The 23,438-nt window shown below is 34.4% G+C and overlaps 1 protein-coding gene and 1 long non-coding RNA gene across 2 annotated transcripts in view; one reads left to right on the top strand and one right to left on the bottom strand.

Moving 5' to 3' along the window:
• Window positions 1-8,219: 8,219 nt before the first annotated feature.
• On the top strand, window positions 8,220-10,145 carry LOC139430018 (uncharacterized). Its single transcript, XR_011640585.1, has 2 exons — window positions 8,220-8,693; window positions 8,761-10,145. It is a non-coding gene; the product is annotated as an uncharacterized lncRNA (long non-coding RNA).
• Window positions 10,146-11,142: 997 nt separating this feature from the next.
• LOC111414074 (cilia and flagella-associated protein 47-like) overlaps window positions 11,143-23,438 on the bottom strand; it is a 29,900-nt gene continuing 17,604 nt past the window's right edge. The window contains exons 9-10 of the mRNA XM_023045255.2: window positions 17,141-19,133; window positions 11,143-11,525 (exon numbers count right to left, since the gene is read on the bottom strand). Coding sequence (XP_022901023.2) covers window positions 11,236-11,525; window positions 17,141-19,133 — 2,283 coding nt within the window. The 3' untranslated portion in view covers window positions 11,143-11,235. The remainder of the gene's footprint in view (window positions 11,526-17,140; window positions 19,134-23,438) is intronic.

The raw sequence follows: 23,438 nt of genomic DNA, 5'->3' as shown, positions 1-23,438 counted from the left end.
AGCAAACTTATTCTTTAGCAGTGAAATTTCGTTTTCTTTCAATCTATTTTTATTCTTAATTTCAAATTACTGCCGTTCGCTTTCAAGTGAACGAATGCAGTGTGCCAAACCCTAACTCAGTCATTGCTAGCTATCAAGAAAACGGTAGTGCGTGGACAGTTGGGTACGCGAGCCGCTCCGTGGACCTAGCTAGGAAACCCACTACGGGAAACGAGCAGTTCTCGAGAGCTAGTTTGTGACAAACTGGTGTCAGGTGTGGGGTTGGCACAATTTGATGTAAAAGTAGAAATAAAATCTAATTGTTATTTTTTTATTTTGTTTTTGTTACTATTTCCTGTTTCAAAATTTAAAGATTTCGAGTTAATTTTCTTTAATGTTTTGTCAATCATTCTTTTGTTTGTACGTATAAAGTAATAAATTTTGTCGTGCAGGGGTTAGTAGGTGAATATTTTGTGACTATCATTAAAAATAATAAAAATCTTAATCACTATGAACGCCGATGATAACGTAGCAGAAATTCCGGGCGAAGCTGAAGGTTCTATTCTAACAACACCAATGATGGTTACACCGATTTCTTTAGGAATGTTAGCAGGAACGGTAGAATCTTTTTCAGGTCGAGAAAATGTTAAACTGTATTTTGAAAGGTTAGAGCAACGTGCGATCTTAGATAATTGGAATGAAACACAAATGCTTCATATTGTTAGGTATCGATTGAGTGGAGAGGCTTATAAATTTTATAAGGCGGAAACAAACTTACAGAGTAATCAGGTCACATATGTAGAATTACGGGAAAAATTAATTAAAAAGTTTACCCCGCGAAAATTACCGGGAGAAGCACTAGGGAAATTAATGCGCGCGTTCCAAAAACACGATGAATCCGTGTCGTCTTACGTAACCAGTATAAAGTCTATCGCGAATGAGATTATCGAGGAGGACAAAGCGAAAGTAACAGCAGCAGAATTACCGGGAGTTATTATAAAAATTAATGAATTAGCACTAAGTCAATTTAAAGTGGGAATGAAACGTGAATTAAGTCAAATGGTAGGAACGTTACTTATGCGTGAAACGGATTTAACTCTAGATAAAGCGGAAGAGATCGCATCATTTGAAGAATTAAATCAGGCTACAAACCGAAATCGTCCAAATCGAATTAATATAGGAGCGGTGGATACGACTACTAGATTATGTTACAGATGCGGAAAGTCAGGTCATTTTGCGAAATTTTGTAATGCACAGACAACCGTGTTTAATTGTTATAATTGCGGAAAACCCGGTCATATTAGTAAACAATGTAGGTTACCTTCAAATAAAATGCAACCGAACTACGACCAAAGGCGTGACCTCCCACGCCGTGTTAGTTTTCAAGAGGGTCATTCATCCGATAAGGTAAACAACCGCGACCGAAGAAATTTTTATTACCAACAGCGAGATTATCAAAACGAACCGCGACGTAATGTAAACGATAACAATTATACGGGCCGACAATCGCCCCCGCAGGTTACTAGATCACCGCAAATTCCCGCAAATAACAGGTACAATGAGACGAACTCTTTAAACGCATATCGTCCTGCGGTGAATACCCGAACCGCAGGAGACTCGAATTAAAGGGTTACGATAGGTCAATAAAGTCTGTCGAAAATTATGACCCAACTGTAAATAAGATTATACCGCATATGAGACTCATTTTTGAAACACCTTTTTCTATTAAATTGTTCAATAAAAACAAACCAATAACGATGTTAGTAGACACCGGTTCTCCTGTTACGATAATTAAACATTCTTGTGTAATTTCGGAAGCAATTAAACCTATGTCAGGAGATTTTAGTATTTCGGGAATAACGGGACACGGAATTGACATGCTAGGTACGACTGAGTTAAATTTTTCATTGGGGAATGAATCGAATTTAGGAGATTTCTCGTGCTATGTATGTTTGGACAATTTGCCTTTAACCACAGATGGAGTATTGGGACGCGATTTTATGGAATTTCACAATGTAATTATTGATTTTAGTAAAGGTAGCCTAAATGTAGGAGGTATTGATGTTAGATTTTCAAGTATCATGAACGTCAATTTGGGGTCGCAGCGTATTGTGTCTACAGATTCCCTTGAATGTAGAGAATCCACCACATCAGGTTTGGGTGTAGGTCAGGTAGATAATTTGGAACTCGCGAATGATTATGTATCAGAATTATCAACGGAAATAAACAATGATAAAAACTGTCAATGTAATCCTGTTATCACCGTTGAAGAAGATATCGTTGAACCGTTTACAGAGAAGGTGTTAGCGGTTGACGTGCGTAATAATAATAAAAAGAACGACATTGTAATTGAATCAAGTAAAACGCCCTTTCATCCAAATATATTAATAGGAAGATGTGCTGTTCCAAGAGGGGAAAAACCACGAGTATTGGTTGCAAACATAGGAGAAGAATCAATAACGATCCCAAAGCATACAGAGATAGCTAGAGCGTATAGTTGTATAATACCGAATAAGAAGGTTAATCCAGAAGTAAAAAGCGAGATGGTTGCAATGATAAGAGAAAACGGAGAGACATCAACATTTTTGGAATCGATCTCATTGGCTCATCTATCAGAAACAGACAAAGAGAAAGTTGAAAAATTGTTATTGGATTATCGAGATATTTTCGACAATGGTGACGAAAGGTTTACGAAAACTCACAAGGTCAAACATCAAATTATTACTGAGAATGTACCACCAATTAGTAAACGTCCATATAGAGTACCAGTTCATCAACGAGAGTTCTTACAGGAAGAAATAGATAAGCTGTTAAAGAAAAATATTATTAAACCATCTCATTCACCCTGGTCGGCGCCGGTTGTAATCGTTAACCGGCAGATGTCAGACGGATCGATAAAACCCCGAGTATGTATAGATTACCGAGGACTCAACGCGGTAACTAAGAAAGATGTGTACCCGTTGCCGAATCTGCAAGAGACAGTAGATGTGTTAGGGAAGACTAATCTGTTTAGCGTGTTTGATGTAGCGTCGGCGTACCATCAAATAGAAGTGGAGAAGAATGACCGAGAAAAAACAGCTTTCTCCACGCCGTTCGGGCACTATGAGAGCAACCGAATGATGTTTGGGCTAGTAAATGCCCCCGCGACGTTTCAGCGCTTCATGAATTTTACATTTTCGGGATTGTTAGGTACTCATTGCCTCGTCTATTTAGATGATATAATAATTTTCAATGGAACGGGTGTCGACGATCATTTGAACAAACTACAAACTATTTTTGATAGAATCCGAGATGCAGGACTAAAACTTAAGATGGAGAAAAGCCAGATCGCGGTCCCAAAGGTGTCTTATCTTGGTCACATAATATCTGCCCAAGGCGTTCAACCGGATCCGGGAAAAATCAACTCGATACAGAATTTCCCCGTTCCAAAAAACGTTAGGAATTGTAGAGAATTTTTAGGGCTGGTGGGATGGTATAGGAAATTTATACCGGACTTTACCCGATTAGCGGCCCCAATTACGAAGTTAACGCGCAAAGATGTCGCGTTTAAATTCGAAAAAGAGCAATTGGAAGCGGTGGAAAGCTTAAAGGCCGCGATAACATCAGAATCGGTATTAATTTTCCCAGATTTCAATGAGCCTTTCATCTTGGCTACAGACGCGAGTAACACAGGATTAGGTGCTATACTTAGCCAGGTGAGAGAGGGAAATGAACGCCCTGTGGCTTTCGCTAGTAGAGGACTAAAGAAGGCTGAGCTAAACTATTCGACTACCGAAAAAGAGTGTCTTGCTGTCATATTTGGGATAAAGCAATTTCGGTGCTACTTATATGGACGCCGTTTCACTATCATAACAGACCACAGACCATTGAAATGGTTGATGAATATCAAAGACCCGAGCTCGAGACTAGCACGATGGGCTTTAATGCTAATGGAGTATGACTTCGAGATTATCCACAGACCGGGCCGAAAGCATGGAAACGTGGATGCTCTCAGCCGAAACAGTATAGTTTCCCTAATCCGAAAGGATGAGAAAGATAAGTTATGCATTAATGAAGTAGAGGGAAATTTGTTTGATGCTCCCCAAGGTTGGGTATTAGCTCATTGCGTTTCGGCGGATTTTGCGATGGGAGCTGGTATTGCAAAGGAATTTAAAAAGCGATTTGGCTCCGTTGAAAAATTAAGATCCGAGGAGAAAGGAGTTGGTGACATAGTACCGCAAATAGCGGAGAAACGAAAAATATACCATTTAATTTCAAAGGACGAATACTACCATAAACCAACGTACCACATGTTGAGACAGTGTCTAGAAACGTTACGGGAGGAAATGAATAAATCTGGGGAGAGATATTTGGCAATACCCAGAATAGGATGTGGTCTCGATAAACTAAAGTGGAGCCTAGTTAAAGAAGAATTAAGAGAATGTTTTGAGGGAACGAATACCATGATAATGGTATATAAATTACCTTTCGTTAAAAATAAAACACTATGTAAAATACAGGAAAATATAGCAACGCCAGTTTGGGATAAAAATGTTATTTTGAAAGAACAAGATAAGGACGAGTTTTGCATTGAAATACGGGATTCGCTTTCATCAAACAAAGATCTTAGGGATAGTTATTTCATAGATAATGATAAGCTCTTATTTAAAACTGATGAGTTAGGAAAAGAAGTACTAGTGTTGCCGAAATCATTTGTGCAGAAGGCTTTGCATGATTACCACGATTTACCATTTGCAGGTCATGGCGGTCAAGCGAAAACATTAGCTTTACTTAAGGATAGGGTATTTTGGCCGTCTATGACACGTGATGTTAAAAAGTATTGTTCGAATTGTGAGTCATGCAATAGACGTAAAACTTCCCCCCATATGTCTAGAGCACCCTTGCAAAAATTTACAACTGTTCGAAAGCCATTCGAAAGAAGTTCAATGGACATAGTGGGTCCGTTACCAACAACATACAAAGGAAACAAGTATATACTTACGTTCCAGGACTATTTCACCAAATATTTAGAGGCAGTAGCCTTACCTGATCAGAAGGCTGATACTGTGGCTCGAGCTTTTGTAACGCAAATAGTAAGTCGCCACGGTACTCCTCTGCAGTTGCTCACCGATCAGGGTACAAATTTTGTGTCGTCACTCATGAAGGAAATTTGTAAGCTATTAAATATCGACAAAATACAAACCACACCGTATCATCCCGAGTGCAATGGTCTTATCGAGAGAAGTCATCGGGTGATCAAGGACGTACTATCTCACTATGTTAAAAAGGACCAAAGAACCTGGGATGAATGGCTACCCTATGTTCTTCTGGCGTACAGATCAACGGTGCATAGCAGTACGGGCTATACCCCCCACTTTTTGTTATACGGCAGGGAAATGGAATTACCAGTGGATGTTTTTCTCCGACCCTCCAGGTGTAAGTACGACTGTGATGAGAACTATGTGACGGAATTGGCAGCGCGAATGAACCACGTGTATGAGACGGTTTTTGAAAGTTTGCAGTTTGCCGCTCGAAGACAGGCTGAGTATTATAATAAAAGAAGTAAGCACAGAGATTTTTACGTAGGAAAGTTTGGAACAATTCTTCAGAATCCAATTGGAGTTCAAGAAGAGCACGGTCCATCTTGTTCATGAACAAAATAGGCTTGATACGTTCAGCGATAGCTTGACGAAGTACAGTTTCAGTTTGTACACACACACCTGAAACGCAATCCACAACCACAAGAGCTCCATCAGTTACCCGAAGAGCGGCGGTGACTTCAGAGGAGAAATCTACGTGCCCAGGAGAATCAATTAAATTGATTAAGAAACCTTTTTCTTCTTTTTCGCGTTGGTCGGGGTTTGTGATGAAGACTAAATCCTTGTCTTCAAGCTCAAAGAACATGGATATGGCAGTTGACTTGATGGTAATACACCGTTCCTGTTCATCTTTCCTAGTATCGGTAAATCGAGTCTCTCCAGCTTTGGCACCGGCAATGATACCAGCTTTGGATACGAGGGAGTCTGTAAGAGTCGATTTTCCGTGGTCCACGTGCGCGATGACGGACATGTTACGGATATTCTTCTTTTTGTCCATCATGGTACGGATTTCGTCTACCGTGAAGTTCACCATATTGGATGATTTTAGATTTTCTTTCTTGGGTTAAAACACAAACGCCAACAATGGCGTACTCCCTGCAAAAGAGTTTGTCACAAACTAGCTCTCGAGAACTGCTCGTTTCCCGTAGTGGGTTTCCTAGCTAGGTCCACGGAGCGGCTCGCGTACCCAACTGTCCACGCACTACCGTTTTCTTGATAGCTAGCAATGACTGAGTTAGGGTTTGGCACACTGCATTCGTTCACTTGAAAGCGAACGGCAGTAATTTGAAATTAAGAATAAAAATAGATTGAAAGAAAACGAAATTTCACTGCTAAAGAATAAGTTTGCTTTATTTTTGAAAAAGAACGTATTATATTATATAAAAAAAAAACAACTGACAAAGATTTTAAAAAGTAAAAATTACATGACATAAGCTATTCAACAACATCATTACGAAATTTGCCGAGGTGGTTAGCAGGTTCAATGAGAAATCGGAAGTTTAAGATTTTAATAACGCTTACCCGTTTGTTAAAGTAAAATATTCATCGAAGAAAGAGAATCCAATTCAACGAATTTTATAACTAAATTGCTATACGTTCAAATCGCACGTTTCGACTTTAAAAACACAACAAAAACTTTAATTTCCCGGTTTCGCCCGATGCTTTTCTATTCCAATCCCGTAACCGACTCCCCGATTTTTTCTTCATTTCTTCCCTGCTCCATCTACTCTAACTGCCACCTCGGCACATTCCTGCCAGAACCGCCTACGTAGTATTTAGTCTGGACCCTCGGTTCTCAAGACGCAACTTCGTAATTAAATTACAAAGTTCTGCCTGTATTGCGTTTTATTATTTTTTTTTTAATCGCTTTCGAATCCCAAAATGCGGTTTGTTACATCCCTCCCACCTTTTTAAAAGAAGGCTCCCTTAAGAGCCTTATTTATGATACCAAAATGAACAATACAAACCGCATTCTAGTATTTCCGATATCTACTTGAAATCTTAAGAATCAACAATCTCAATCGTTACAAAAAGTCTACATCTAAACACTTCTCAGTAACATAGAGTCCAATTTTCACATAATTTTAATTACGAAAACACATTTTTATTGATATTCTTTTGAAACAAAAAGTCAATTTTTTTTTCAAAAGAATATCAATAAAAATGTGTTTTCGTAATTAAAATTATGTGAAAATTGGACTCTATGTTACTGAGAAGTGTTTAGATGTAGACTTTTTGTAACGATTGAGATTGTTGATTCTTAAGATTTCAAGTAGATATCGGAAATACTAGAATGCGGTTTGTATTGTTCATTTTGGTATCATAAATAAGGCTCTTAAGGGAGCCTTCTTTTAAAAAGGTGGGAGGGATGTAACAAACCGCATTTTGGGATTCGAAAGCGATTAAAAAAAAAATAATAAAACGCAATACAGGCAGAACTTTGTAATTTAATTACGAAGTTGCGTCTTGAGAACCGAGGGTCCAGACTAAATACTACGTAGGCGGTTCTGGCAGGAATGTGCCGAGGTGGCAGTTAGAGTAGATGGAGCAGGGAAGAAATGAAGAAAAAATCGGGGAGTCGGTTACGGGATTGGAATAGAAAAGCATCGGGCGAAACCGGGAAATTAAAGTTTTTGTTGTGTTTTTAAAGTCGAAACGTGCGATTTGAACGTATAGCAATTTAGTTATAAAATTCGTTGAATTGGATTCTCTTTCTTCGATGAATATTTTACTTTAACAAACGGGTAAGCGTTATTAAAATCTTAAACTTCCGATTTCTCATTGAACCTGCTAACCACCTCGGCAAATTTCGTAATGATGTTGTTGAATAGCTTATGTCATGTAATTTTTACTTTTTAAAATCTTTGTCAGTTGTTTTTTTTTTATATAATATAATACGTTCTTTTTCAAAAATAAAGCAAACTTATTCTTTAGCAGTGAAATTTCGTTTTCTTTCAATCTATTTTTATTCTTAATTTCAAATTACTGCCGTTCGCTTTCAAGTGAACGAATGCAGTGTGCCAAACCCTAACTCAGTCATTGCTAGCTATCAAGAAAACGGTAGTGCGTGGACAGTTGGGTACGCGAGCCGCTCCGTGGACCTAGCTAGGAAACCCACTACGGGAAACGAGCAGTTCTCGAGAGCTAGTTTGTGACAGAATGTTACTTAAACATACTCACGCGAGTGGTTTTGCGTCATCGGTCTTTACCTTGTTTTTTTTTTATTTCTTTTTGTGGTCAGTGGTAATCCCCTTTATAATTTAAATGAAAGCTACCGTTTTTTTAAGAAATTTAATCTGGTTTTTTTCCTTTTTAGTCTGTTTTGGTTTGTAATTACAGGAAATGATTAATAAATCATACCATAACAAAGTGTATAGATTTAGAAAAGAAAAGATTTATTCGAAATTAAATCTTCTTATCGCCACAAATCTTCCCTCTTGCGAAAAGAGATGAAAACGAATTCCTAAATCTAAAAGTCCAATAAGCTACTTCAATTTTCTTTTTCTCCCTCTAAAATAAAGTCAGAATTTACTATTTAATGTTTATTACACATAAATTAATTAATCATGCCTTCATTTACAGCTTGAATAAGTTTGATTTATCCTTTGGGACAAAGTTAAATCGACCTTTTCAATGGTAAAAGGCCTTGGGAAAGGAGAGCTTTAGGTCTCCAAAGCTTCACTTCATTTCCTACTTGTTGCAGATGACAAGAACAGAGATGGAACGAGGAAAGGGCCACTCTGTTACCTTGGCAACCAGACAAAAGGGTCCCAACAGCATCAACCATCAAGCTTTCCCTAAAGTGATTTCGTTTTAATAGACGTGAACCTCTTGAAAATGGATGGATTGATGTGTGGATTTGATGGGGCTTTAAAAAATTTATATTTATTGAATAAAGAATAAAATAAAAAAGAATAAAATCAAACCCCATACGAAGGTAGCCTACAATTTTTGTAATCGAATTTTGCTCGATATTTATGCATCTGAGAGCAAAATTGTAAAAGGGCAATGTTGTTAAGAATAAAATTGGTTATATCTTTTATACTAAAACTTTTTTTCTAAAATGTTTCAAATCACTTGCTCTAGTAACAACAAAATGTAAAACCTCGATTTCATCTAATTTTCACATATTCGAATTTTTCTTAATATTGATGCGTCTAAGAGTAAAAATGTAAAAGAGCAATATTGTTAAGAATAAAATTTGCTACAACTTTTATACCCAAACTTTTTTTCTAAAACGTTCCCAATCCCGTGCTCTACCAACAACAAAATGTAAAAAAAAACACGATTTCATCTACTTTTCGCCTATTCGAATTTTGCTCGATATTTCTGCATCTGAGAGCAAATGTGTAAAACAGCAATATTGTTTAGAATAAAATTTGCTACAACTTTTATACCAAAACATTTTTTCTAAAACGTTCCCAAACCCGTGCTCTACCAACAACACAATGTAAAACCACGATTTTATCTAATTTTCACCTATTCGATTTTTTTTCGATATTTCTGCATCTGAGAGCAAAAGTTTAAAATAGCAATATTGTTAAGAATAAAGTTTCCTACAACTTTCATACAAAAACTTTTTTTTAAAACGTTCCCAATCCCGTGCTCTACCAACCATAAGATGTAAAATCACGATTTTATATAATTTCCACCTATTCGAATTTTGCTCGATATTTATGCATTTGAGAGCAAAACTGTAAAACAGCAATATTCTTTAGAATAAAATTTGCTACAACTTTTATACCAAAACTTTTTTTCTAAAACGTTCCCAATCCCGTGCTCTACCAACCATAAAATGTAAAATCACGATTTTATATAATTTCCACCTATTCGAATTTTGCTCGATATTTATGCATCTGAGAGTAAAAGTGTAAGAGAGCAATATTGTTTAGAATAAAGTTGGCTATATCTTTTATACTAAAACTTTTTTTCTAAAATGTTTCAAATCACTTGCTCTAGTAACAACAAAATGTAAACCTCGATTTTATCTAATTTTCACATATTCGAATTTTTCTTAATATTGATGCGTCTAAGAGTAAAAATGTAAAAGAGCAATATTGTTAAGAATAAAATTTGCTACAACTTTTATACCAAAACTTTTTTTCTAAAACGTTCCCAATCCCGTGCTCTACCAACAACAAAATGTAAAACCACGATTTTATCTAATTTTCATCTATTCGATTTTGTTTCGATATTTCTGCATCTGAGAGTAAAAGTGTAAAAGAGCAATATTGTTAAGAATAAAGTTTCCTACAACTTTCATACAAAAACTTTTTTTTTAAAACGTTCCCAATCCCGTGCTCTACCAACAAGAAAATGTAAAACCACGATTTCATCTACTTTTCGCCTATTCGAATTTTGCTCGATACTTATGCATCTGAGAGCAAAAGTGTAAAAGAGCAATATTGTTAAGAATAAAGTTTACTACAACTTTTACAATAAAACTTTTTTCTAGAATGTTCCATATCTTGTGCTTAGGTTAACTAAATTAATATTTTCTTATTGTAAGCCGAACACGGTGTCATTCTGAAAGCTGTACAAGGTTAACAGGAAAAAAATGAGATCAGGCATTTTATAATTTTGATAGAAGAAACTATGGCGAATCTAATGAGATATTGATTTTAATAATCAAGTACATCATCTACGAGTTATGATTACCTAAAAAGGTAATTTTTGTGTTATTTTCGTGTACTTTCGTAATATGTTGGCGTTTTTGCGGAATTCAAAAGAGATTTAGAATCGGGCATTTCTACTTACATATTGGCCAAGGATTAAGCTTTCGAATGAGATATTGATCATTAAAATCGGTTGAGAGGTTCTCTTGTTATATTAAACCTTTGTAATCAAATTAAAAGTAAATAACCAAATTTTACGTAAATGTATAATAATTGAATTGATTTAAATGGTTATTATTATAATATATTATTATTAAACGTGATGCAACAAGTGGTTAAATTGAACAAGCTAAATGCGTAAGAAGTACGAATAAATTGCTTTAATGAAAGAAAAAAAATGTAAGAAAAAATTAAAACATACGACACGTTACCTCATAAATTTTCATCTTCGTGCGATTAAAGTCCATTGATTTTATTTTGAATTAATGAAAAAAAAAGTTTTATTGATATTAATGCATAAAAAATATAAACATTTTATAATTATAAAAAAGTTCGGTTTTCGTTTATGGATCACATGTAAAATTTGTAACGTAATAACGTCTATAACGGCCATCCTGCGATATTAAGGAAAATGTAAAATCTGAAGGCAAATCACCGGTATTAAGGAATTTCAGTGGTATTGAAATTGTATTGTGGGAACATTCATCTTCAATAAATACATTATCCGGTAAAATGATTCCACTATCGGTATTATCTAGTACAATATCATATTTAACTGAATCACAAAGGTTTGATTTATCAATGCCGGAACCCAAAATTATTTCTTGTAAAATTTGCATTCCTATTGTAGTACCTGAAAAAAATATAAAAAAGTTATTTGTATATAAAGGTTGTAAAATCATTTTTAAAAACACATAAATAGTAAAATTTCAGAAGAGACTAAAGAATAAAATGATTAACCGATAAAGAATACAAGAAAATATTGGACAAAAACTCAAAATAAATAATTGATTCAATGGAACAAAAAACCAATTAACTCAGTTAACTAGTATTAACTCTATAATAACAACGTCATGGTACGAACATGGTAAAATCAATACCATCCCAAACGCAATGAAATCATCTGAAATTGTTACCACAGTATAATTCCATGTTATTTGTTTAGATAATTCACTGATGATTCTTTCTCAATTGAAAAATTGACATGATGAGCTACGAGAACATAAGCTAACTATGTTTCTAAACCATCACCAGAAGGTCAGAAAAGAATATGTTACTACTAAATCGATTCATTATTCATTATAAATAAAATTGCAGGTTAACAATGTAGGATAATCAGAATATAAATAATAGGGCATTAGGATATCTATTTTATGGAATAAATGTGATCGTCCAAAATCAGCAGAAATAGTCAAAGCTACTTTAGGACATAATCTCAATTATCCTGGAATGACCAGATGGAATTGTTATTATGACAGACTTACCCAAATTTCATTAAATATTTTTATTGAAAAATTGAATTTATTGATGAATTGAATTGATGAACATCTTAAAATTCTTCAACCATTTGCTTATGCAGTATATAATATAAAAAATAGAGATTCTAATATTTGTTATAAATCATAATTTACAACAAAAATATTATATTATTATAATAATACGGTAAAAAAAATTATATAACAAAACTTTATGCCATACACAATTTTCTACTACCATATAATTTTGTGTAATTATTCAACAAATAACTCTTTATACAAACGGATTTAATAAAAAATGGTAATTTACCTCAGGAACGAACTCATCCATATAAATGTGGTAAAAATTAAATCGAATTCAAACGTTATGTTAAAAACTACAAACATGAAGATCGTTTTCATCGTTACCAGCGTTTTTTTGGTATTACAGCTTAAAGTAAGCTTAAATAAATTTTAAATAAACATTACAAGATTATAATTTTTTTAATTTAATTTAAGGCTGACGAAATGCAAGATGCCAACACTAAATGTGTCGCAGAATTGGAATTGGATCCGGCTCAACACGAAAAATTGATAAAATTTCGCCGCGTTCCATTGAGTCACGACCAAAAATGTTTGATGAGATGTGTTTTTAAAACGGTGGGTTACGTAACTGCTGATAATAAATTACAAGAGGGATACATTGAATCAAAATTACCCGGAAGTACCCAGGAGCAAGTCGATGAGTGCTACGGAAAATTAACAACGGAATGTGAAGGGTTTTACGATATGATTATGTGTTTTGGTCAACTTGAACATAAAAGTAAATAAAATGAAGTGAAAAATGTTAAATAATAACGACATAATTCTTAAATAAATTTATTTCGAACGATTAAATTGTTTTGATTAAAAGTTATAATGATCGAAATTGTGAAAATCATGCTGATGGTGAAAATCATGGAAATTATGATGATGTTTATATCTATAATGAAATCCATTACAACCAAGACAATAACCACCATATCTAAAAGATCCAATACCTATTTAAGTAGTTTCAAAATTGATTTAGATCATTTTCATTTTGGCAAAAACTTAAGACTTATGAATCTTTACAAAATGAGTTGTGACATTCATGAAGACGAAATGAATCGTACGTTGTCTCTTCTTGATATAGTCACAATAAAACTCTCTCTGCAGAAAATGTAACTTGGTACAACTGATATCGAATTTAACCATAATCGTAACCGTGAATAATTTCAAAACTTTAACCCAAGCCGTTTAGCGACTGTTGTTGAAGTTGCTGTTTGTAACCAAATATTTTCCATTGCCGTATTTGTTTTGGTAGCCTCTCATTTAACATTTCGTCCGATCCATTGTCGATTGCCCACCGCACTTCGTTAGTAATCCATTTCTATTGACTTCAAGATTTTCTCCGCTTTTCTTTAAGTGACCATACTTCGTTACTGTATACTATTCTGCTCTTTACTATCGTGTTATTTGATCCCACAACATGCCATTCGTCATTACTATTGCTCTTCAGTCTGGTTATTTGTGCTCCCAACTATTTGTACTTGCTGGTATATTTAAGCACTTCCCATCGTTATATCGGAGTTTTAACGCTTTGTGGTATTTATTACATAAAACTTAAAATCATAATAAATATATTAAATAAAAGAGCAACTCAAACAGTTCTGTTTGTAGGTACGCGCATGGTAGCCTATGAGCTAGCGCCTTTGCGCATGCGCTAGAAAGCGGTAGAAAAAAAGTGGCGACTAGAGAACAGAAAGCTTTTTATTTTCTGCAGTTTGCAAAGTCCGAATCTGTAGTTACTGTGCAACGTGCGTTCCGGATTAAAACATTGCACATGAAATGTTTTTTGCACGACGATTCTCAGGATCATGTTGTTTTCAGCGATGAATCCACATTTCACATCAGTGGATATGTGAACACTCATAATATGCGCATCTGGGACTCAGAAAATCCTGACGAGATTGTCGAATTGCAACGAGATTCCCCTAAATTGATTGTTTTTGTGCCTTTTCTCTCAACTGCAACTGGCATTTCCTATCTTGATGCTCTACAACTATGGCTATTTCCCCAATTGGTAGAAGACGACCCAAATAATTTCATTTGGCAGCAAGATGGTGCACGAAATACCCGATTGGTTGAATGTCACGTATCGACTTGAAGTGTGCAGTGTAAAGCTTACAAGTATTCAATGTCCCCATTGAACACTGGTTATGATACACTAATAACACTTAACTATGATTTTAAGTTACATGTAATAAATACTACAAAGCCTGAAAACCCCAATATTCATTTAGAAACACCCTGTATATTAACTTCCAAGCCACATTCACTATATTTTTCTATGAGCTTCCTGATCATGTACTCCATATCTTGCTGATCTTGTGCGATTATTATTTGGTCGTCGACGAAACACAGTGTGTAGTTGATTCTGTGTTTTAGCGGTTTTAGCGCTTGCTCTAGATATATTACGAACAAAATCGTGGATAGGCAGTAATCCTGCTTGAATCTGTTAGTGATGTAGAAGCCAAAGAGAGTGTCGAATTCTCTGTCCCATCTTGATTTTACCTGTTGCTTATTGGTATAAATTTCTTTCTGCCCCATAAGTTGCTTTGTGGGATACCCATAACTTCTTTCATATCTCTGTTACCTAAGTATATTTTTTGGACAGTTTATTACCAAATACTTTACACAACGTGCCCATTACTGTATACCTCTCTAACAATCGCAGTTTTGTATGTCTTTCTTTTTATGTATGGTGTTATAGTGTCTCAAGTTGTTGGTAAAGCTTTGTTGTTCCAAATTTCATAAGTTCTGCTGGGATGTTACCGGCCCGCGATGCTTTTGCATTTTCAAGAATTTACACTCTAAATCGACCATGAGTTAGCTATTGGAAACAATTCTACAAACCATTGGTTGGAATAACACTTTGTCATCACTTCATAATTGTTCCAATTAAGTCGATGAGTTCATGCCAGATATAAAATCAACGAAGAATTAGATTTGCGATACCACAAAAGCGGATCATCTTCTTAGTCAAAAGAGAAATGTGGGGTAAGAACGAGGGGAAAGAGACAAAGTTGGCTGAATCATTACCGAATAATTAAAAGGAAACAAAGGCTCCTATATAGCAAAACAATAATGCGTTTAATTTAATAAAATAATGGATGTTACCCACTCAGATTACAACACTCGCTCGCTTCACTCGGTCGTGTTGCAACTTCATCTTTGTGGGTAATAGCCGCCATTATACGCTTGTTGAATAATATACTATTATTTAATTGTAACAATAACAATACATGTTATTGTAACAAGACACACTGAAAAAACATATATTTATTTTAACCTTTTAACAGCCAAATTATTTTTTCGTTTTTGGAAACGATTTAGTTGTGATAATGAAGCTATTTGACCTTATTGATAAGTGGTCTCTATAGAAGCCACTAACCGTTAAAGGGTTAACCCAGATGATTTGAAAACAGGTTTAATTCTTATTTTCTACATTACACACAGTTCAGTTCAAGCCACGCGCCTGTGAAGAAGTGATGAAAATAACCGATCCATTAACTGACGTTGTTGACGTTCAACACGATGAAGATACTGTTGGTTCATGTCTTGTAGGACATATATAAAGGTTTCACAGGTTTCTATTACAGCTTTGCTGATAGTTGCTTGGGACGATATAATAGAAAACTTCAAGTCTTAAATATTTTTTCCTGTGGCCAAGTACCTCAGGGTTAAGGCTAATCTTTCCCTAACACTTGTACTTTCTTTCATATTGTTATCCTGTCTTTTTAAAAGTAGTTCAACCATCTGTAACAGTTTATTAAAGGAACTTTCATCCATTCAAAAGTAGATCTTGAAATCATCATCGCAGAGGTTGATTTTTTTCAACAGTACTAGATGAGAATATTTATCTCTCTTCTTCAACCATTCTTTCATCCAGTGTTTGCGTTTCACTCGACGAGTAGTTCCAAGCGCCAAAATAATAGCTACGCAAGCTTTTGTACGATTATCCATACGTGGAAAGGAATAACCGAGTAAAACTACGTAGATTCATCCTGTTCGTGGTAAAAAGGTAACTTATTGAGCAAACTTATTAACAAAAGTATTGACAATAATATTGATCGTGTAAGGTGGTGAAGTATTGAGACTAGTTACCACGAGGATTGATGGTTGTATTGTCAATACTAATATTGACAATACTATTGATCGTGTAAGGGCCGCTATAGAGAAGAGTCGATGCGATTATGTGCTAGAAGTAACGAGAAGTGAAGAAAGGCATTAATTAAAGGCACAATTAAAAAACACTCAAAGCTACATTTCAAAGATTAATCTCACACGATATTTTATCTGGATATGGAAAATCGCGTTGATTATCTCAAAGATGTCATTTGTGGCATCTTATATAGCCTGTTGTATTAAAGACATATATACCAAACACTAGAACTACAACTACGACAAAGTTGCAACTGACTTGTTGTTTATTTGGTTCAAATATTGGTTATAGCAATTAACTAGTACCGTATAAACCCAAAAACGCAAAATTCCTGCATAAAATGTTTCACATTGTCTCTTTTGAATAAATTATTAAAAGACTCTTCTCACTATTAAAAGATGAACATAACACATCACGCAATATTGCTTAAATCAAAAGAGTATTCTGGTAAAACATCCTTTGGAATGTTGCTGGAGCGTCTTTTCATCCAATGCAATCATATGAGAATGCCTTTGATTAAATGTTTCTTAAATGATTGCTTAGTAGTCCTCGCAAAGATGAGGTTCTCCTAGCTTCTTGGATTCTACAGAATCGGCTGTCCTCAATGAGTTTCTCACAAATTCCTTTTTATCGGTGAATTGTCCCTACACTGATTTGGTAATTTGCACTACACTTTTCTTATGATCTTACTAAAAATACTCACCCTTGTATTATAAATTTTAATGTAATCTTAAAACTACAAAATAACAAAAATAATAATTTTCTTACCAATATTTCTTTTAAAAAAATCTAAAACATCCCCTTCACAAATCCTCAACATTAACTCCATAATCGTATTCCAAAATAATCTGTTTCGACATGGTATCTCAAGAAAAACGCGTTCTAATCCTCCTCCAGTACTTGATTGTCTAAAGTCCATAACATTTTTAGGTAAAAAAACCTCGATGACTTCTTTTGAACGAGATTCTTTCATAATGATCTCAAAATTAATCGCGAAATCACCTACATTTGGGTTTCTAAAGTAAATATAAACGCTTTGTTCTTCGTACATTAAAATGGTACAAAAAGCTTGAAATTCAAATACTCCTGTCTCATCAAATTGTGTTGTGGTTGAGACAGGCATAAATTTCGATGGTGTTTGAAGTTCTTCTTTTTGCGCAAATGGAATGTTAGCTAAATCGTCTGGTGTTTGAACCATATCGTAAGTTAATTGAATATTATAAGCTGTTTCAATAGAATATGGCGATTTTACTGTAAATGATACATCTGATACTTCATAAAGATAAATTGGATATTTTATTGTTGATGTCATATAAGTTACATCTGGTATTCCAATTAACGTGAATGCCCGATTTCTTGAAAAATGATAACTATCATTTTCACCACTTAAGAATAATGTACAAGTTATATTCTTCGCGAATTTCGCGTAATATGTTATTAGAATTTTACACGACTTTCCTGGTGGTATAACATACATATCTTCATCTGTTGTAAAACAATTATCTTCGTTTGAAAAGAATATAACTTTATAACAAATAGGAAAATCGTTTATATTTTTTAAAACGATTGTGTTAAAGGCTTTTTGTGATAATCCAATTGTAAAATCAATCGTTTCGTATGGATACATACTTGGTAAAACCTCAAATAAATAAGCTATTAACATTAACATATGTACTGAATTTGGATCGAGAATATCTTCAGGTTTAACAGCAAAACTACAATTTAACATTTTCCAACATCTTGTAACTATACAAGTATTATGTAATAATTCTTCAAACATATCAGCATCAATTATCATTTTTCTTAAATAAGGAATCATATAAGGGCAATAAACACCGGTTACAGCAGCGAAAACGAAACCATCGTGAAGATTTTGGCCAAAAAAATTTACATCTTTATCTGGTAAGGGTTCATCCCAAATAATTTTCTTACTTTTTGTGTAATGGTACTCTAACCAATTTATTAATAATAATTCTGCGTTACTAAAAATGTTTGCGTTCCTTGTAAAATTTTTTACAGATTTTTTAAAATTTTCTAATGGTTCAATTACTGGCGAAATTAATGGGTCTGTTGTTGTAACCATTAAAATAGAATTTAATCTGTATAAATATAAAACTTTATATGTTTGTAAAAGTAAATCCAGCCAGGATTGTTTTGCTAAATGAGAAAACTCCTCATAATTTTTAATAGATTTCGATGTGCTTGCAACATTTTGTCCTAAAGTTGGCATAATATAAATTTTAAAAGCCAAAAACATGTCGTAAGTTAAAAGATGTTCGGGTTTTAAACAAATAAAATAACCTCCCAAACTTTTTATAAAACGTATCGCGTTATCATAAACAGTATACAAATACCAACATGTATCTTCTTCCGTTTTTGGGGCTTTCCCAAGCTCCAAATAGCTTACCATTTGAGGTCCGACCATATTAATTAATAATTTTACGTAAGGTGGTACTAAAAAATCTACTTTACGATCTTTTTTACTTCTAATTGCTATATTTTCGCTTTTTGAAATTGAAACCATAGTACAAATCGTTCCGGGTATTTGGTAGCGAATTGTTTTATAAAAACACTGATTACAAACCCATTCTTCCATATGATCAATGCAACATTCCAAATATGATGTTAAGCTACTTGGTTCGGTTGGGAAAAATGGGTAGGAACTAAAAAATTCCATCGTATGAAATTCTGCCGTTCCTATTCTGCCAAGATCTTTTCGCGAAATTGCTGACATTAATGATGGTCTTGCATATAAAACAGACTAAAAAAGATTAGTTGATTAGGTAAACTAATTGAACTAAAATTAGAACTAAAACTAGAAACTTTCAGGTTTTGCCGTGCGTCTTTTAAGACTCACAAAGTGTAATCTAAGAAGTTTAATGATAAAAGATACAAGAAAGGTAGCCCAAAGAAGTGTCATGTGAGAAAGAAGATTCCAATGATATTACAGTTAACAATGAATTGATACATTGTGAAAAGTGTTCAGTGTTATTCTTTGATAGCTAAAAAGGCAATAGAAATAATGCTCTATTTCAGAACATGTAAATGTAGCACGTCAAATTCTGGGAATAGTTATTAGTTATTTACCATTTTTTGCCACAAATAAGAATACAAAAAAAATAAAAAGAACAAAAATGTATACATAAAATCCCATTGTCGATTGTTAGTCGAGCAATGGATAAACTTAAACGTAAACAATATAAGCAGTATGAGCAGTATTAGCAAATGGATCATTTTATCGCAAAAGCGATCTCTGCCAAATGACCCAACAGAACAAACAAAAATAATATTTACTGAATATGGCAAGTAATGATAATTAGATATTATTAACATTTATCACCAAATAAGATTAAGCAAGAAAAGCAAGGGAGCGGCTAAAAGAGACCAAAAGAATCTGCCGGATATCAGTTGCCAACAAGTGAGAGCAGTTGAAGAGAGGAAAAAAGAGAAAGACAAAGAACAAATAATCAGGAAACAGCCAGTTGAAGGGCAAGCAAGTGGCTCCTTAAAACATGTCTAAAATTAGCAATGTTAGAAATATTACGAATTTCAGAAGGCAGCCCATTCCGCAGCGCAATCGACTGTACTGTAAATGATCTGTGATAAATTTCAGTGCTATGAACAGGAAGTGTAAGAATAGTATCAGAACGTGAACGAGTAGCAAGCTCATAAGTTGATAATTGCTGGAACCTATCTGATAAGTACTTAGGGGTGTAGTTATGAAGAATTTTAAATAAAATGGTTAATAAACGAAAGGATCTACGTCCCTCACAGGTTAACATCTGAATGTAATTGCGATACGGCGTTACATGCTCAAATCTATTTAGGTCAAATATGAACCGGATGAAATTATTTTGTAGCCGCTGCAATTTACTCAGAAGAGTCACTGAGAGATCGGGATAAACCGCGTCCGCATAGTCGAAGTGGGGAAATATAAGTGAGTAGCAAAGATTACGACGGACCACCGGAGGAAGAGAGCAGCGAAGTTTTTTAAAGAGTGGAAGCTAGAATAAACTTTTCTGCAAACATGTTGAATTTGCGGTTTCCAAGACAGTGCAGAATCCATAAGGACTCCAAGATTTTTAACTGTGTCAAAAAACCGTATGACATTTCCATCCAGCATCAGATCACTGCAGGTAGATGGATTAATCTTACCAAGTAATTGACGAGTTCCAAACACAATAGCTTGCGTTTTAACTGAGTTCAACTTAAGTCCGTATCTCCGAGACCAGTTCAAATCCTTAGTTAGATCGTTATTAAGTTGCACAATAGCTTCCGAAAATTCAGAAACAGTTGTAGTAGTATATATCTGGAGGTCGTCAGCATACAAATGATAATTACACGAGATATAATTAGTAACACTAATAACGAACAAAGAAAAAAGTAACGGACCCAATACACTGCCCTGAGGAACACCACATTTGATTGCACAAGCAGAAGAGATTGAAGAGTTAGCGCGTACGCACAAGGAGCGATAAGAAAGGTAAGATTGAAACCAATAAACACAAGAGGGAGTGAATCCGTAGGCAGAAAGAGACGCCAAAAGAAGGTTGTGGTCGACAGAATCAAAAGCCTTGCTGAAATCGAGCAGTACTAGCACAGTAACACATCTGTTGTCGCAGGCATATCTAATATCATCAGTAACTTTAATGAAGGCAGCAGTTGTGCTATGGCCACTGCGAAAACCCGAATGCAACACATTGTGTAACTTAAACCTCTCTAGAAATCCTTGAACCTATAAATAAACTAAGCGTTCAAGATCTTTTGATAGTACGGATAAAATTGAAATACATAAGTAGGAAGGCAGTAAAAAACACCGAGTAATAGTTTATTATAATCAGTTTTCAGCTGTACGAGCAAAAACTCCGCATTCGGCAACGTTCCATCGGAGGTTTCTACGATGGTAGCATGCAAAGTGTTTCAAATAAACAAGGTCACTCCCCCACCACGTGAGAACATATACTTTGAATACGTTGAATTAATATGATAATCTAATGTTCGTTGATGATGAGGTTTTTGGTTACAGATGACATATTTCTTAAACTACACCAGCACATGTTTGGCACTATTATTTGGAAAGGAACACAATGCAAGAAGCCATAGAAACAAGAAGAGTCAGAGAAAAGCCATAAGATCTTTGCGATGTTCTAGAACCGTGTCGTTATCAACGGTTCATAAAAGAAAGTGTGTAAGAAGTGAAAAAGAGAAAGGTTGAACTAAGGAACATTAAGGGAGATTAACGGGAAGAGCTGGAGGATAAGCAGGAGGAAGAAGAGTTGATAAAACTAAAATGGAGATGAGTGGAAGGGCTTACGGGGTAAATAACAGGTAATTTTAAATTCAATCACAAGAGTTGAAAAGGCATATCAGTGGAAGGGTTAGAGAAGTGATCAGATTACTACTGCAAATGTAGGGTTGAGCGAAAATTCGCTTTTAGATCATATAACACCATATATTTTCCCACAAATAATCAAAAAGACCTGAAATGGCTAGACGTGTACAACGGCCAGAAGAACTGTTAAGACTTTTTCTTGCCGAACTTTAAAGTTCTTGGTGTATAACCCCCAAGAATTTACAATCCGATGTGCTAGAGATGTTACATTACGGGCAACAATATGTTGGATACTCAAAGCAATTTTATTTTAGACGCAACAAATAAGGGGTGTAGTTTCAGAACTACCCATGTAATAACACATCATAAGAAACAAATTTTCGTCCAAGGGACGGTGAAATGTTCGCTTTCAATATTTTAGTTATTATCAACTAGACTGGTGATCTAATGATTCCGACGACATTCAGTTAAGTATCTGACAGGAAGAATTGTAAAATGGACAACGATTCGATTTTGAAAATTTCAGCATTTCACCGACATGCTATTTCGAGATTATTATATCAAGAATGACAGACTATACCATCATTAATTAAAAGCCAGTTATTTACGATGATAAATGTTTTATTGTATTAAAACAGGATAATTCGGTGCAACAATGTTTCAGCTGATAATCCAGCCTTTATCAAGCACGACTATAAGAAATAGCGGAGAAAAAAAATTACAATTAGTAAAGAATATAACAATTAGTGGAAAATATTAGAATAGTAAAAAATAACAAAATTATTACAAAATAACAAAATTATTACAATTATTAAAAGGTGAAAAGACGAGCCATTTTGTAAATTTTATTAAATTAACAAAGATATTTACCGTCAACGAGAGTGCCACAGATCAGTAGAGAACGTTATCGTATGGAACATTAGATGATTTCGGATTAATTTCACCACATTAGCTTTGGATAAAGTTTTAAAAAATTGAACCGTGAGGCGCACGTGTTGGTTTTCAGATTATTAAAACTGTAAATTGAAGTAAAAATTAGAAGGAAATATATGAGGAATAATCTCTTTAGTCTTACCAATTATCATCGTAGAATACAAAACAAAAACGTAAAAGAAAAAAGAAAAAATCGACAAAAAGTAAAAAGTTAAATTTCAAATGTTAAAATGTTATTCTTGCGTGAAGCGCTAAGAAAGACTGAGGTGAAGACGGAGACTGAACCCGAATGTAAGAAAATGGAGGGGTGGGCAACGTGAAAAGTAATATATATAAAAAATATGAATTTAAATAAATTTAATAAATTCTGTCTGTAATTGTTTATCTCTGTATTGTCATTCATGATGAAATCTCCGTCCCTCAGTCTTCCGTCGTAAATGTAGTATTCCTCATATAGGTCCATCTCTCTGGATTTTTTGAGATTTTTTAAAAGTTTTACATTTTGAAAAGTAATTTTATGACTGTGTGTAGAAATATGTTTAAAAACCATCATTGTTTACACACTTAGGATTAAAATAGATACATCTAATCCATTAAAGTTTTAGCATAAAAGGATTGTGATTATCAACCATCTAGAATATAGTATCATGCCAAAAGTACAAAACCGCATAATAACAAATCGCTAGAAAGATGCAATCATATTCCTGTGATGTGGTCAGTACTAATCTAATTAGACCGTTAACCAGATCTAAAAGGTGAAATAGCTACATTGTAATTACTTATTATGTTCATTCATGTATT

The sequence above is a fragment of the Onthophagus taurus genome, chromosome 6 (genome assembly GCF_036711975.1).
Source record: "Onthophagus taurus isolate NC chromosome 6, IU_Otau_3.0, whole genome shotgun sequence".
NCBI lineage: Eukaryota > Metazoa > Arthropoda > Insecta > Coleoptera > Scarabaeidae > Onthophagus > Onthophagus taurus.
The sequence above is the reverse complement of the archived record's forward strand: the minus strand, read 5'-3'. Positions and strand labels throughout refer to the sequence as shown.